Source organism: Salvelinus alpinus, chromosome 38 (assembly GCF_045679555.1).
Source record: "Salvelinus alpinus chromosome 38, SLU_Salpinus.1, whole genome shotgun sequence".
NCBI lineage: Eukaryota > Metazoa > Chordata > Actinopteri > Salmoniformes > Salmonidae > Salvelinus > Salvelinus alpinus.
The window spans coordinates 13,167,823-13,185,341 of NC_092123.1; the positions used below are offsets into that span (position 1 = coordinate 13,167,823).

Consider the following 17,519-nt stretch of genomic DNA (forward strand, 5'->3'; position numbering starts at 1 on the left):
GCAGAGTAAAACTGGACCTGGAAGTTTACTTGTTCACCAAAAAAGTGTCGCTTTTTTGCTATTGTTTGAATCCCAGATTGCCCACTTACCACAGAATGTTGGCCAAATTCAATTGGTCTGGCTATAGGCCTACAGTCAGGTAACCGTGGTCAGTGGTACAAAATAAAATACAATCCAAAAGAAAGCAGACAAGAATCATATTTAACATAATTTATATTTTATTTTGAACAAAATTTTAATAAATCTGGCTGCATTCCTCTTACGTTCAAAAAAGATGATGACTTTCGAGACGCATTATAAATTATTTCATCAAACTCTTTTGTAGAAAAAGAAAAGATAATTGCAAACTAAAGCATCTATCTTATGATAATATGACAATAGTAAGATAAATAAGGTATCTGTGTTAATTTTTTTAATTTTATTTTACAATTTTCATCATAATTCCCACCTTTTTCTTCATTATTTTCCTTGCACACACCTATCACACCTTTTCCCAATCCTCTCTCCTACTGATCTGACTTACAATGCTGTAGACAGTTCTTAACAAGGTCCAACTTCAAACGAAGTACAACATTAAAAGGCTTTATAAAGCATGCATAAAGTCTTCATAAGCACTACATACTGTAGATGCTTATAAAGCCTTTACAAGTTGTACTTTGTTTGAAGTGAGACCATTAACAGAAAATGCAACCAAAAACAAGAAAAACAAACACCAGAAGCTTGCCCTAAAAAGAAAAACAGAAAAATCTTGAATATCTCACTTCTCTAGGACATATTTACACCAGTTAACACTCCAGATGTTCAACTGAAGTACAATGCATATGGCATAACATGTGGCATATGGCATAACAACATTTTTTTCTTCAGAAAAAGTATTACACAACCATTGTGCAGACAAACTCTCTGTTGAATCACAAAAACATCAGTTGTATCACAACCATTGTGCCAAATGTGTTGTACATCAGTTGTGCAACTTGAGTACTGTATATACGGGGCCAGACAGGGGTAGGACATCTGCATAGATCCACAAAGTTCAGATCATGAATGTTTGGGGGAGTGTGTTGGAGGTTATTTCTACAGAGAGGGGGTTACATCCGCTGCTGTCTTTTGGGGGAATGAAGTAAATGTGAGGGAAACAATAAAGTCATGTTGTTGATTGATGGTTACAAAGAACAGTTCACCTCGATGAGTGTCTGTGAGAAAATGAACTGTTACGAGAACTTCAGGGGGAAACAGTATAATGTGAAAAGGCTAAAGCCTTTCAGGGTGAAGTTTTCCCTAGGTAAAGATCTAGGATCAGTTTTCCCTCCCCCAATTCTAACACCTAACCATTAGTGGGTTAAATGCTAAACTGACCCAAGATCAGCGTATTGAAGAAACTTCACCCTAATCCTCAGATTGATGTCTTCATGCTCGAGTACGGTTGACTTCAGAGTCAGTTCCGACAGTACTGATTATATGTACGCGTAGAAAAAACAAAGGTGCCATAATATGCACTACTCAGTTGAATGGGAAGGATAAGACAGGGATGTCAAGGTCAAAGGTGAAAGCATAACGAGCCTATCAGATGTCTTCCTCTACATGCCATATCAATGAGTACCGGTTAGCAGCAGTCACACCAACGGAAGTAAATACAGTATGTAGAGCCAGCCCTTGAAAACTCCTTAGCCTCACACAAACGCCTACTAGCTAAGGCCTTAGCTCTGTGTAAAGATACAAGAGGCAAAGAGGAGAGGGTATGTATGATCCATCCTGGGTTCAAATTGTGTCCGTTTTCTGTCAAATGGGTTGAGCATTCGATTGAGCTTGTCTGGAGATGCCACATGGGCAGGGTTTTCATTTATACTTTTGGGACAATCCCATTGGGTACATTGCGCCAGGCAAGCTCAATTGAGTGCAGCTAAAATATTTCAAAGAGAACAAATACTATTTGAACCCAGGTCTAGGTATGGTTGATCTTTTCAATGCTACTCGGCTAGCACTTTCACATGTAAAAACGACTCAGTAAGAGATATATTTTGTCTCGATGTGTTCCTGTGTCTCCCCTTGTGACACCTCTCCCACTGTGTGAAGAGAACTGGCTGTAATGTACTGGTATGACGTACCAGAGACTTATATTGAGAAATATATGAGTCAATTATAAAAGCCAGACGTACAGTTCTAGGACGTACTGCTTTAGAAAAACAGAGTCTATCTAAGCCAACGGGTGACTTGATTTGAGGTAAATTGAGCTTTGTTGATCCGACGTCCCCTTTGGGCCCATCACATACAAACACATGGACACAGGATAATGAGAGAGAAACTTATTGGCTCAAATAATATGAAGTCCGAGGTACACTGAAGCCAATTGGTGGGACAGTTTTGAATCCAAGTGACAAGACCTCCACTGCCACCCTATTCACACTACTGAGCCAAGCTAAGACGAGCTGAGCTGTACTGTACTGCACTGGCCTGGTTACACATTCAGCATATTTTCTGGAACCATGCAACCGTGTAAAGAAAATAATCCAAGCGAGCACAATATGGTTCAGGTCGGCAAAAGAGTGTAAAAAGGTATACTACATCTGCTCTTCACTGGCTCTGGATTAGAGTTCTATGTACTGCCATGAGAGAACTCTGTTATGACTGATATGTTCAATGTATCCACCAGGACAGGCGGGCGGATCTATAAGTGTTTACTCTTTCTGTTTGTGAGTGTTTGAGTTAAGAATATTGTTAGCATATCCACTGTCTGTTACCTCAAAAGAAGCTAAATGTTACTGGTGATGAGAGGGGTGGATAAAAATACACAGGTTGGTGATACCTTTTTCAATATTCTCTGCCTCTTATATGTTCTAAGACAACCAATTCACAATTCCAATAAACTCCACAAACAACTGAACAAGGAGGAGAGAGAAAATGATATCGTACATTCTGATGAAACAAGAGACAGAAAAGGTGAACTCAGGTTTAGATTGACACGGCGATATGATATTGATCCTTTGGTCTGAGGTGTGTTGGTTCCGCCCATGTCGTCGCCTCTCCACATGACTACAATTACCAGCATCCTTTGCTCCTGGTGAATTGCTCTCACTTCCTGTGGCCCAATGAGGCTTTGACAGCACATACCAGGGACGTTTCAGGGTTCTCTCTGAACAGAGACGCAGCAGCCAGAACTGGTCAGAACCGTTTTTTCAACTCACTCACCCAGATAAAACCCTGAGGTTTTTTTGCAATTTTTATCCATTATTCCTCACTGGAGGAGCTTTCCTCCAGGGGGAAAATGGCCGCCACACCGACGACCCCAGTGGAATTGTGGGAGGCGGTGGTGATGGTGACTACAGTGTGCAGGAGAACAAAGACCAGCAGGCACAGCTTCAGCCGGCCACTGCTGCTGCACAGTCTGGTGGGTGTGGCGGCCGAGGTGACTGATGTCGACACCCCCTGTTGGTGATGGCAGGAGGGTGTTGGAGTCCTTTTCAGCGTCCCACGGGAGCGGTTGTCCGGTTTAGAGTCCCACTGGACGTCGCAGCACTCTGCCTGGCTGTTGGGCTGCCCATGGCTCCCCAGTAGCCCTGTGGGGGATGAAGAGAGTAGTGGGTGAACACTGATATAAGCCATAAATGCTCATGTCTCTGTGCATCCCTCTCATGCACCCATGTGTGTCTATATCATCCATGCCTGTGTCTGATGATGATGATGACAAACTCAATTTCCCCAATACCAATAAAGTGTATTCATTCATTCAGATGACCCACAATAAGCTAAATAAATGACCCAGCATAGTTCCAGCCTTACTTGCAGTGTGCTAACGCAGTGTTTTGTTGAAATGTATCACCAAAAAAATACATATTACCATGTGCATAAGAGCATAAATACCAGTCAGTATGCACGGTTAAACCATAGTCTTCATACGACTCAACTACCAGTATCATTATGTCATATGTTGTATCACAACCTAACAATAATGACCCTATACTGAACTCAAAATGAAAAAAAGTGACATTTTGTAGCGACCCCATATTGCAGCACGGTAAATATAATCTACACCGCTGCCCACCAGGACACCTACAGCACCTGATGTCACTGGAAGGCCAAAAAGATCATCAAGGACAACAACCACCCCGAGCCACTGCCTGTTCACCCCGCTATTATCCAGAAGGCGAGGTCAGTACAGGTGCATCAAAGCTGGGACCGAGAGACTGAAAAATAGCTTCTATCTCAAGGCCATCAGACTGTTAAACAGCCGTCACTAACACAGAGAGGCTGCTGCCGACATACAGACCTGAAATCATTGGCCACTTTAATAAACAGATCACTATTCACTTTAATAATGTTCATATATCTTGCATTACTCATCCCATCTGTTGCATCTTGCCTATGGCACTCAGTAATCACTCATCCATATATACTTTTATTTTACCAGGCAAGTCAGTTAAGAACAAATTCTTATTTACAATGACAGACTACCCCAGACAACACTGGGCCAATTGTGCACCACCCTATGGGACTCCCAATCACAGCTGGATGTGATGCAGCCTGGATTTGAACCAGGTACTGTAGTGATGCTTCTTGCACTGCAATGCAGTATCTTAGACCACTGCGCCACTCGGGAGCCTCAAAGTGTGCATATTTCTATATATATGTATATATTCTTATTCCATCCCTTTACTTAGATTTGTGTGTATTATTTGTGTGTTAGATTTTACTGCACAGTCAGAACTAGAAGAACAAGCATTTCGCTACACTCGCAATAACATCCGCTCACCATGTGTATGTGACCTATAAAATGTGATTTGATTTGATGTCACGCCTTGTGTAATCTCTTTTCAAAGCAACTGCCAGTTCCCACTAAAGGAAGACATCAAATGAGGGGCTGATGCACAAGTAATATTCAATTACGGTATTGAAATAATTCAAACTTTGAGGGCTGGGGGAAGAAATGACAGAGCACCCCACTGAGATCAAATCAGGACAGGGTAGGTCATTTTATTCTGGTTCTGCTCTGATCCTTGTGGAGTATTAAAATACTACCCTGTAGTTGTACCCCATCACAGTGATTTCTCAGCAATACACTTTACACTTAGAGGGAAGTGTCATTGATTTTACTATCACTGCCTTATGTGGCAGCTAGATGTCACCAGTGACAAGTACTATAATTCATTATTGGCTAGGTTCACAGAGTTCAAAACCATACAACTTTATCGATACCACTGAAAAGTAATAATACAAGGCATCATCTGGGGCACAAGAGCACTATTACATATATCTTCCAACATACAATTCCATCCAAATTCCATCCAAATTCCTACATTGAGTACATTTCAAAATTAATTGACCCAAACCCATCTATCCTAGATCTATGGTGCATCTCAGCTAAACAGCATAGCCCTAGAGTGGATATACGCCCACCCGTATAAGCTGTGTGTAACGGTTTTCCTCCTCGTTTGAAGAGGAGTATGAAATGTCGGACCAATGTGCAGCGTGGTAAGTGTCCATTCTAATAATACAACTGAACACTACAAAAATAACAACGTGAAAGAACAAACGAGAATCGAAACAGACCCGTAGGGTAACAAATACAGACACAGGAAACAACCACCCACAAAACACAAAGGAAAACAGGCTACCTAAATATGGCTCCCAATCAGAGACAACGACTGACACCTGCCTCTGATTGAGAACCATACTAGGCCAAACACATAGAAAAAGACAACCTAGACATACAACATAGAATGCCCACCCACATCACACCCTGACCAAACAAAACATAGAAACATACAAAGCAATCTATGGTCAGGGCGTGACACCGTGGCTACAAATCACACTTGATTGATTGACTGGCTGATTGATCAGTCCACACCACCACACCCACCTGTACATATGAAGCTGGGGCTTCCTCCATGGATGAGATCATCATTGTCCGGCAGTATGAAGGGACACCTCTGCTGAACCTCCAAGCAGTACTGGAGACACGGTACTGTCCTCCCACAATGCCTCTGTGTGGTGGGGAAATACTGTGCACACAGCCACGGTTTGTAGGCAACCTTAAAGGTAGAAGATAGAGCATGTTAGTTCAACCAAATGAAACCCATATGTAAATGCAAACAACTTGAAAGGGTAAGTTCATGAATAAGCAATCTATTACTTTGACACCAAGACTAAGCTATGTCTGTTCAATAACAAAGGTCTCCGTGGTCTTCTGTTTGGCTCTGAATGTTAGTAAATAACATCCATCCTATCTTTAAAACGAGAGATTTGTCAGTACACATATTTCCAGAAAATACTATAGGCATTTTTCAGAAACAGATTCAATCATTTCTCACAGATCTTGCAAAATCCCATTCGATGTGATTCAGCCTTATAAGTTGGTATGTGTGAGTGATACATGACTATAAAATACAACCAGATGCCAATCACCATTTGTCAATATAAACCACCCCATGACATGTGACTAAATCGTATTTGTTGTGATTAGGAATGCTTTGATTAAATTCAAGTATCTCGAGGAGAACAAGGAGTTGTGGCAGTGTGCCCTAGCTGAGTTATTTTGGTAAATACAGAGGCAAGTTTCCTCTCATACTACAGTGCTTGTACTTATGTCCTGCCTTTTATACTTATACTACTTTCATACTTACCTGATAGCTAAAAGGAGTATATGAAAACAATATGAAAAGAATAGCAGAAGGTATAGAGTTGCAAAATTCCAGTAACTTTCCCATAATCTTGGTTGGAAGATGATTGGCATTAGGAGGAAATAAACAGGAAGTAGCCTATGGCAATCCTCCAACCGGGACTTCTGGAAAACTGGGACATTTTTGGAAAGTTACTGGAATTTTGAATTCAATGATTCTACTAATTACTGTTTAGTACACTGTATTTGGAATCACCTGGGCCTGTACTGGGCCTGTATTCATAAAGCTTTCAGTTCTTCAGCACTACTGGGGCAGCAGGTAGCCTAGTGCATTGGGCCAGTAACCGAAAGGTTGCTAGATCAAATCCCCGAGCTGACAAGGTAAAAATCGGTTGTTTTCTTCCTAGGCCTTCATTGTAAATACAAATGTGTTCTTAATTGACATGCCTAGTTAAATAAAAGTTAAAATAAAACTCCTACTCTTGCTACTATGACCTACAGTGGGGAGAACAAGTATTTGATACACTGCCGATTTTGCAGGTTTTCCTACTTACAAAGCATGTAGAGGTCTGTAATTTTTATCATAGGTACACTTCAACTATGAGAGACGGAATCTAAAACAAAAATCCAGAAAATCACATTGTATGATTTTTAAGTAATTAATTAGCATTTTATTGCATGACATAAGTATTTGATACATCAGAAAAGCAGAACTTAATATTTGGTACAGAAACCTTTGTTTGCAATTACAGAGATCATACGTTTCCTGTAGTTCTTGACTAGGTTTGCACACACTGCAGCAGGGATTTTGGCCCACTCCTCCCTACAGATCTTCTCCAGATCCTTCAGGTTTCGGGGCTGTCGCTGGGCAATACGGACTTTCAGCTCCCTCCAAAGATTTTCTATTGGGTTCAGGTCTGGAGACTGGCTAGGCCACTCCAGGACCTTGAGATGCTTCTTACGGAGCCACTCCTTAGTTGCCATGGCTGTGTGCTTCGTGTCGTTGTCATGCTGGAAGACCCAGCCACGACCCATCTTCAATGCTCTTACTGAGGGAAGGAGGTTGTTGGCCAAGATCTCGCGATACATGGCCCCATCCATCCTCCCCTCAATACGGTGCAGTCGTCCTGTCCCCTTTGCAGAAAAGCATCCCCAAAGAATGATGTTTCCACCTCCATGCTTCACGGTTGGGATGGTATTCTTGGGGTTGTACTCATCCTTCTTCTTCCTCCAAACACGGCGAGTGGAGTTAGACCAAAAAGCTCTATTTTTGTCTCATCAGACCACATGACCTTCTCCCATTCCTCCTCTGGATCATCCAGATGGTCATTGGCAAACTTCAGACAGGCCTGGACATGCACTGGCTTAAGCAGGGGGACCTTGCGTGCGCTGCAGGATTTTAATCCATGACGGCGTAGTGTGTTACTAATGGTTTTCTTTGAGACTGTGGTCCCAGCTCTCTTCATGTCATTGACCAGGTCCTGCCGTGTAGTTCTGGGCTGATCCCTCACCTTCCTCATGATCATTGATGCCCCACGAGGTGAGATCTTGCATGGAGCCCCAGACCGAGGGTGATTGACCGTCATCTTGAACTTCTTCCATTTTCTAATAATTGCGCCAACAGTTGTTTCCTTATCACCAAGCTGCTTGCCTATTGTCCTGTAGCCCATCCCAGCCTTGTGCAGGTCTACAATTTTATCCCTGATGTCCTTACACAGCTCTCTGGTCTTGGCCATTGTGGAGAGGTTAGAATCTGTTTGATTGAGTGTGTGGACAGGTGTCTTTTATACAGGTAACGAGTTCAAACAGGTGCAGTTAATACAGGTAATGAGTGGAGAACAGGAGGGCTTCTTAAAGAAAAACTAACAGGTCTGTGAGAGCCGGAATTCTTACTGGTTGGTAGGTATTCAAATACTTATGTCATGCAATAAAATGCAAATTAATTATTTAAAAATCATACAATGTGATTTTCTGGATTTTTGTTTTAGATTCCGTCTCTCACAGTTGAAGTGTACCTATGATAAAAATGACAGACCTCTACATGCTTTGTAAGTAGGAAAACCTGCAAAATCGGCAGTGTATCAAATACTTGTTCTCCCCACTGTATATACAACCAGCAGAGGGGAATGTCTCTTCCTAATTGATCCACAGGATAAGGTTCTCTGATACCCAGCCAAGCCCCATAACATATGGCATTTACATACATACGTTTTCATATTGGTAGTCACAGCGGGAATCAAACCCACAACCCTGGTGTTACAAGTACCATTCACTACCAACTGAGCCACACAAGACCATTCATAGTGCTGTTACTGCCAATGTACTCCACAATTGACTCTGCCCTTAAACAAATGATGGCCCCCATCCCCCAGTGCAATCTCCCTTTCTCCCAGTAGATGACACTACCTTCACACAAAAATGCATAATGTACCTATCAGGGTTTGACTGTTAAAAACTAAAAAATGAAATCACATACACATTTATGTTATTGCGGGTGTAGCGAAATGCTTGTGTTCCTAGTTCCAACAGTGCAGTAGTATCTAACAATTCACAACAATACACACACATCTAAAAGTATCACATCAAGCCGTGGTTAGGAGTCCCATATGGCAGCGCACGACCGGGCCAGCGTCGTCCGGGTTTGGCCGGGGTAGGCCGTCATTGTAAATAAGAATTTGTTCTTAACTGACTTGCCTAGTTAAATAAAGTTACAATTTTAAAAATAAAATAAAAAAAGAATGGAATTAAGAAATATATTATTATTAGGAAGAGGAATGTTGGAGTGGCATTGACTAAAATGCAGTAGAATAAAGTATATACATATTAAATTAGCGAAACAGTATGTAAAGTCCAAAATCAGCTCCTTCGTTTTGTTGACGTTGAGGGAGAGGTTATTTTCCTGGCACCACTCCGCCAAGGCCCTCACCTCCTCCCTGTAGTCTGTCTGGTCATTGTTGGTAATCAGACTGTTTAGTTAGTGGTTCAACGGATCAGTCTATCTAGGCCCACACAATAGTAAAGGTCAGGGGATCAGAGCTGGCAAAGCTTCCTAGAGTTGTAGTATAAATTAGTCTTTGAGCATGCTAAACAGCGATAATGATGATATCGACCCGAACGGCCCGTGTCATTGGCTGAGAGCCAAGGTCAGAATTGAAGTGTCACTTTTTCCAATGGCTTCAGCATGGCCATGCTCCAATCAGAGGAGAATCAATAAAGAGTGGAAAAACTGGTGCAATGATATTGGTCATGTTCAGGAGTGTGCAAAACACTAAATGTTGCAGATAGAAATGCCACGAATAAAGCAGACATTATTCCTTACCCTACATATACTGTGTGAGAGGCATGTCCGTTCTCAAAATGTGTTTCTAACTGAACGTTCCATAACATTGTGCAGTGCTGAATGCGACCCTGGAGTAACCTGAACACAACTCGAACGCATAAAAGAGATAAAGAATCCTTTACCAGAAAACAACATCATCACTCATTCTCCATCTGGGACGCAAACCATACACCACTCTTTTACATTACCAAACACAGGGGTTTTTGAGCACATGCACACAGGCACGGACCCACCCACGCACTCTGACACACACACACAGACACACACTCACTCATCTGTTCACACACACCCTCAGGAACACGGTTAGATAAAGCTATGTCTGTATAAACTGTGAATAAATATACATCAGCTTTCCCAAGGACATCACTGTTTCAGCACCATGGACAGCATCTATCAGGTTACATTAGCTTTCCACCAGTGACTGTAAAGCGGCATTGTCCATTTCAGCACCATCTACAGCTTCGCCCAGGCCTCCCACAAAACTGTGGAGGTCTGTGGAACTCATAGAGATAATATCTGTGCCATTATGGCATCTGTGACATCATGGGCAGCGCCATTGTGGCTATTTTCATTTTAAGGTTGTCAATTTATTTATTATTTTGTGTTTGAAAAAAGCATAAAGCTAATATTGGTGATTCACAGGAGCCTACAGTGCTGGAGTCCTGAACCAAATCTTGTCTGTCATTCAATTCTTGTGGCCATTTGATGGTGGTCCTCTGTAGCCCATTAGGTAGAGCATGGGTTTGATTCCTGGGACAAACAATATGTAAAATGTATACACACATAACTGTAAGTCGCGTTTGGATAAAAGTGTCTGCTAAATGCCATGTATTATTATATTATGATGGTAATATAGCTTAAAGCCATACGCTTTAGTCACGCAGCCGCCATTTTGAAACGAAAGCGAGGCTGAGGTGGGAAATCCTAGGGGGGAACACCGGAGGTCAAAACAACAATTGTGTGGACTTCTAGTTTTTCAAGTTTGAAGTTTTAATGTCACGTGCACATAGTTTACAACTGTTGCCGGCTATAACATTGACTTATATTATTGATAAATGGCAGATGAAGATGTCAGACTGCCCAAGGCAGTCCAACTAAAAGGTTACAGTAATTGGATCGAGGTGTCACGACTTTCACCGAAAGTGGCTCCTCTCCCTGTTCGGGCGGTGCTCGGCGGTTGTTGTCGCCGGCCTACTAGCTGCCACCGATCCATTTTTCCTTTTCGTTTGTGTCTGTCTGTATTGTTTACCCCTGTGTCTTATTAGTTGATTTCGGTGGGTATATTTACCTCCGCTGCCTGCTAGTCTTTGTGCGGCATTGTTTTCTGTGGTTACGTTGTTAGGGGTGCGTGTCTGCTCCACTGGGTTTTCTTTTCTCACGGCAGTAGTGCTGTTTGGTATGAGTTTAGGAGTAGAGGTTTCTCCTCCGTGTGTAGCGTTTATTTCCCTGTGTGTGGCGACCTCGTTTGGGCGTGTCTCCGTCCCATGTTGTAGTTGAGTTGGGACTGCTCATTAAACTATTTTGCCACTGGGACTTCCTTGCTCTCCTGCTCCTGATTCCTGCACCTCCCTCCTTTAGGAGGCACATAACACGAGGGTTACATTCACGATGTACAAGGTAAGATTGTGTATGTACGTGTTTTTGCAGACAGTTTTGTTGCTAGCCCAATTCCCATTTTCATTTCAATCCGGAAAAATGCAATGATAAAATAATCAATAGCCACTCTGCCATGCTCAAAATGTCGCTGAAATGACACCGACGTTATATTCCGCCGGTTTCAGTTCCAACATGATTTAAAATCTTCTTGCTAAACACGCTGCTGAAATGGAAATGGTTTATGGATCTTGAATTAGATTTAGTAGACCCAAATTGAATAATTTTGGCCCTACCAGTTACAATGAAAAATGTTTTTTTAAACCTATCACTACTGAAAACCCTGAAATCTATTCAATAATCAAAAATGTTTTTTTCAATTTCAGGTAAATAACCTTTTTTCCAATATTCTGCTTTTGGTTTCTGCTTTGTTATAGCTTAAGTTAATGCATTATAAAATTGTATGGACAATCCATATAATTTTGTGTTCTTATTTGTGTGTCCCTTATGGTGTATTAAAATAAACATTAGCTTGTCTTGTCTAACTCAATTCTGTTTTTATTTGTTTCCAGGTAGAGTTCTCCCCTGAAAGTCCATTCATAATGCACACTAAATAGAACTGCAAAGCGGGCCAGGGACAGTGCAACTATGCCATCGGTTTACTGTACACCGTAGCTCATTACATTAAAATGGGCTACCCGTCTTTTCCACCAACAGAGAGCAAAACATCCTTGCCTCAAACATGGCACATTCGCACACATATGTCAGGTCTGCAGTCAAAACCTGTTAATACAGTTAAAATATTGAAAGTTAAGCCACCAAAGAAAGACATTGCACCTGCCAACAAGATCCGGAGGACTTGTGAGTGGATTGTGCCAAACCTCTAGTGTCCAGTCCCTACACCATTGCCCAGTAAAGAGTTTGCAAGAAACATCCTGCAAAACCTTGCTGCAATTCGAAGCAACTGCCAGATGTAAACCTCAAACTCAGAGCAATAGTATGTGCCTTCTGAGTATGGTGAGCTGCACTTTGGATCCGGTCTGACCTACCAAGTACACAACAACTCCCACCTATGGCCTCCTGGAGATCAAGTGCCGAGACCAGAGCAGTTTTGCTGGATGCAAGTACCTGACCAACAGAGAAGATGGAACCTTCAGCCTGAAGCGAAATCACGAGTAGCCCTACCAGGTCACAATTGTATTCATCACATGCTTTGTAACAACAGGTGTAGACAATGCAGAGAGAAAGAAAATAGATAATTAATAGACAAGTAATAACACATAGTAAGAAAAGTAATAATAAATACACAATAATTAGCTATAACTTGGCTATATACATGGGATATCAGTACCGAGTCGATGTGCAGGGGAACGTGTTAATTGAGGTAGATACTGTATATAACTAGGAATAAAGTGACTAGGCAACAGGAAAAAAGTTAGTGCAGAAAAGGTCAATGCAGATAGTCCAGGCAGCTTTTTGGTGAACCAAAATGGCCTGTTAATCCGTCTGGCCCTGCGGCCTTGTGAATGATATGCCTGTTTAAAGGTCTTACTCACATAGGCAACAGAGTGTGTGATCGCACAGTTGTCCAGAACACCTGGTGCTCTCATGCATGGTTTAGTGTTGCTTGCATCGAAGCGAGCTTAGAAGGCATCTAGCTCATCTGGGCAGATCGTGGTTGGGTTTTCCTTTGTAATCTGTGATCGTTTGCAAGCCCTGCCACATCCAACAAGAGTCAGAGCCAGTACAGTAGGATTCGATCTTAGCCCTGTATTGACGCTTTGCATGGTTGATGGCTCGTCAGAGGTTGTAGCGGGATTTCTTATAAACGTCGGGATTTTGTGTCCTGCTTCTTGAAAGCGACAGTTCTAGCCTTTAGCTCAGTGCGGATGTTTCCTGTAATCCATGGCTTCTGGTTGGTATATGTATGTACGGTCACTGTGGGGACATTGTTGTCGATGCACTTATTAATGAAGCATGTGTCTGATGTGGTAAACTCCTTTATAAAAAAGGTAGGGGTGTGGATCAGAAAACCAGTCATTAACTGGAGTGACCACCAATTGCCTCATGTAGTGCAACACATCGCCTATGCATAGAGTTGATCAGGCTGTTGATTGTGGCCTGTGGAATGTTGTCCCACTACTCTTCAATGGCTATGTGAAGTTGCTGGATATTGGCGGGAACTGGAACATGCTGTTGTACATGTAGATCCAGAGCATCTCGGACATGCTCAATGGGTGACATATTTGGTGAGAGTGCAGGCCATTGAAGAACGTGGGACATTTTCAGTTTCTAGGAACTGTGTACAGATCCTTGCTACATGGGGCCGTGCATTATCATACTGAAACTTGAGGTGATGGCGGCGGAGGAATGGCACGACAATGGGCCTCAGGATCTCGTCATGGTATCTCTGTGCATTCAAATTGCCATCAATAAAATGCAATTGTGTTCATTGTCCAAACCTTATGCCTGCCTATACCATAACCCCATAACCACCATGGGCACTCTGGTCACAACGTTGACATCAGCAAACCACTCGCCCGGTACAGTTAATACCTATGATTCATCCATGAAGAGCACATTCTCCAGCATGCCAGTGGCCATCGAAGGTGACAATTTGCCCACTGAAGTCGGTTACGACGCCAAATTGCAGTCAGGTCAAGACCCCAGTGAGGACAACGAGCACACAGAAGACCTTCCCTGAGACGGTTTCTGATGGTTTCTTGTGCAGAAATTATTTGGGTTGCAAATCCAAAGTTTCATCAGCTGTCTGGGTGGCTGGTCTCAGACGATCCTGCAGTTGAAGAAGCCAGATTTGGAGGTCCTGGGTTGGCGTGGTTACACGTGATGTGCAGTTATGAGGCCAGTTGGACGTACTGCCAAATTCTCAAAAAAAAACGTTAAAGTAGAGAAATGAACATTCACTTATCTGGCAACAGCTCTGGTGGACAGTCCAGCAGTCAGCATGACAATTGTACATTACCTCAAAACTTCAGACATCTGTGGCAATGTGTTGTATGACAAAACTGCACATTTCAGAGTGGCCATTAATTGTCCCCAACTGTCACAACTCCTGCCGAAGTCGGCTCCTCTCCTTGTTCGGGCGGCGCTCGGCGGTTGACGTCACCGGTCTTCTAGCCATCGCCGCTCCACCTTTCATTTTCCATTTGTTTTGTCTTGTTTTCCCGCACACCTGGTTTACATCCCCTCATCACTCTACGTGTATATTATCCTCTGTTCCCCCGCCATGTCTGTGTGTAATTTTACGTTTATTGTGTGACGAGTCAGGCAGTTTTTTTCCGGGTATTGTTTTGAACCTGTGGTATTGTATTGTTGTACATTATTTTGTGTGACCAGTGCTGTAACGACCTGGGTGTCGGGGGGTGTGAAATCAGACGCAGGAACAGCAGAGCTTCAATACGGTGATTTTTAATTCCCAACCGGCAAACCAAAATGTCCAACACGGACTTACTGGGTGTCATAAACACCTGTCTACAAACACGGGAGACAAACCCAGTATACAATACAATAAACCACTCCCGAAATCCACAGCTACAGACGAACAATCCCGCACAAAGAAGCCTACGGGCTGGCTGACTAATAAAGCCACACTAATTAACAACTTAACTGAACACAGGTGATACAAATAAACACATAAGGAGGGGGAGGAAAAAGAGTCAGTGGCAGCTAATAGGCCGGTGACGACGACCGCCGAGCGCCACCCGAACGGGAAGGAGACCCTGCCTCGGTTGAAGTCGTGACAAGTGCGCTATTCGCTTTTGCCTTTGTCTGGAGTGTCGTGGCGCTGTTGCGTCCGACTGATTTGCTTCTGCCAATTAAAGTGTGCCTGTTCACTCATCTCTGCTCTCCTGCACCTGACTCCAGGTGACCAGTTCCGCACACAATCTGACACCAACACAAGATGCACCTGTGTAATGATAATGCTGTTTAATCAGCTTCTTGATATGCCACACCTGTCAGGTGGATGGATTATCTTGGCAACGGATAAATGTTCACTAACAGGGATGTAAACAAATTTGTGCACAACATTTTAGAGAAATAAGCTTTTTGTGCGTATGGACAATTTCTGGGATGTTTTATTTCAGCTCATGAAACATGGGACCAACACTTTACATGTTGCATTTATATTTTTGTTCAACGCATATTTCCTGAGCTTTCTTATATCTGCAAGATATAGGACAGACACTTCAAAACCTTTTCCATATTTATTTTTTTACTGTCTTTTTTGCCATTTATGAATGTGTTATTCAATGTTTTTGGGGGGGTAAATTCAATATTTTATCAATTTTTTATATATATATATATATTTGGGTCCTAACATTTTAAATCAAACAGCTGAGTAGCGGAATGATGGGACTAAAAACAAACAAAAGATAACTCGTAAAATATTGTGTGTCCGTAAAATGTATATAGTATGTATAAGCTGGAAGTAGAAGCCTAAGTGTTGTTGTCCAATAGTTTACTGAAATTAGGGGAAGGGTGGTAGGGTTTAAAATAATATATATATATATATATATATATATATATATATATATATATATACAGTGGGGAGAACAAGTATTTGATACACTGCCGATTTTGCAGGTTTTCCTACTTACAAAGCATGTAGAGGTCTGTAATTTTTATCATAGGTACACTTCAACTGTGAGAGACGGAATCTAAAACAAAAATCCAGAAAATCACATTGTGTGATTTTTAAATAATTAATTTGCATTTTATTGCATGACATAAGTATTTGATACATCAGAAAAGCAGAACTTAATATTTGGTACAGAAACCTTTGTTTGCAATTACAGAGCTCATACGTTTCCTGTAGTTCTTGACCATGTTTGCACACACTGCAGCAGGGATTTTGGCCCACTCCTCCATACAGACCTTCCCCAGATCCTTCAGGTTTCGGGGCTGTCGCTGGGCAATACGGACTTTCAGCTCCCTCCAAAGATTTTCTATTGGGTTCAGGTCTGGAGACTGGCTAGACCACTCCAGGACCTTGAGATGCTTCTTACGGAGCCACTCCTTAGTTGCCCTGGCTGTGTGTTTCGTTTCGTTGTCATGCTGGAAGACCCAGCCACGACCCATCTTCAATGCTCTTACTGAGGGAAGGAGGTTGTTGGCCAAGATCTTGCGATACATGGCCCCATCCATCCTCCCCTCAATACGGTGCATTCGTCCTGACCCCTTTGCAGAAAAGCATCCCCAAAGAATGATGTTTCCACCTCCATGCTTCACGGTTGGGATGGGTTCTTGGGGTTGTACTCATCATCCTTCTTCCTCCAAACACGGCGAGTGAAGTTTAGACCAAAAAGCTCTATTTTTGTCTCATCAGACCAAACGACCTTCTCCTATTCCTCCTCTGGATCATCCAGATGGTCATTGGCAAACTTCAGACGGGCCTGGACATGCGCTGGCTTGAGCAGGGGGACCTTGCATGCGCTGCAGGATTTTAATCCATGATGGCGTAGTGTGTTACTAATGGTTTTCTTTGAGACTGTGGTCCCAGCTCTCTTCAGGTCATTGACCAGGTCCTGCTGTGTAGTTCTGGGCTGATCCCTCACCTTCCTCATGATCATTGATGCCCCACGAGGTGAGATCTTGCATGGAGCTCCAGACCGAGGGTGATTGACCGTCATCTTGAACTTCTTCCATTTTCTAATAATTGCGCCAACAGTTGTTGCCTTCTCACCAAGCTGCTTGCCTATTGTCCTGTAGCCCATCCCAGCCTTGTGCAGGTCTACAATTTTATCCCTGATGTCCTTACACAGCTCTCTGGTCTTGGCCATTGTGGAGAGGTTGGAGTCTGTTTGATTGAGTGTGTGGACAGGTGTCTTTTATACAGGTAACGAGTTCAAACAGGTGCAGTTAATACAGGTAATGAGTGGAGAACAGGAGGGCTTCTTAAAGAAAAACTAACAGGTCTGTGAGAGCCGGAATTCTTACTGGTTGGTAGGTGAT

The 17,519-nt window shown here is 42.6% G+C and overlaps 1 protein-coding gene across 1 annotated transcript in view; it reads right to left on the reverse strand.

Annotated features, from left to right (window-relative positions):
- Window positions 1-200: 200 nt before the first annotated feature.
- Window positions 201-17,519, reverse strand: part of LOC139566255 (NALCN channel auxiliary factor 1-like) — a 92,253-nt gene continuing 74,934 nt past the window's right edge. The window contains exons 2-3 of the mRNA XM_071387302.1: window positions 5,855-6,026; window positions 201-3,554 (exon numbers count right to left, since the gene is read on the reverse strand). Of these exons, the coding sequence (XP_071243403.1) occupies window positions 3,226-3,554; window positions 5,855-6,026 (501 nt within the window). The 3' untranslated portion in view covers window positions 201-3,225. The remainder of the gene's footprint in view (window positions 3,555-5,854; window positions 6,027-17,519) is intronic.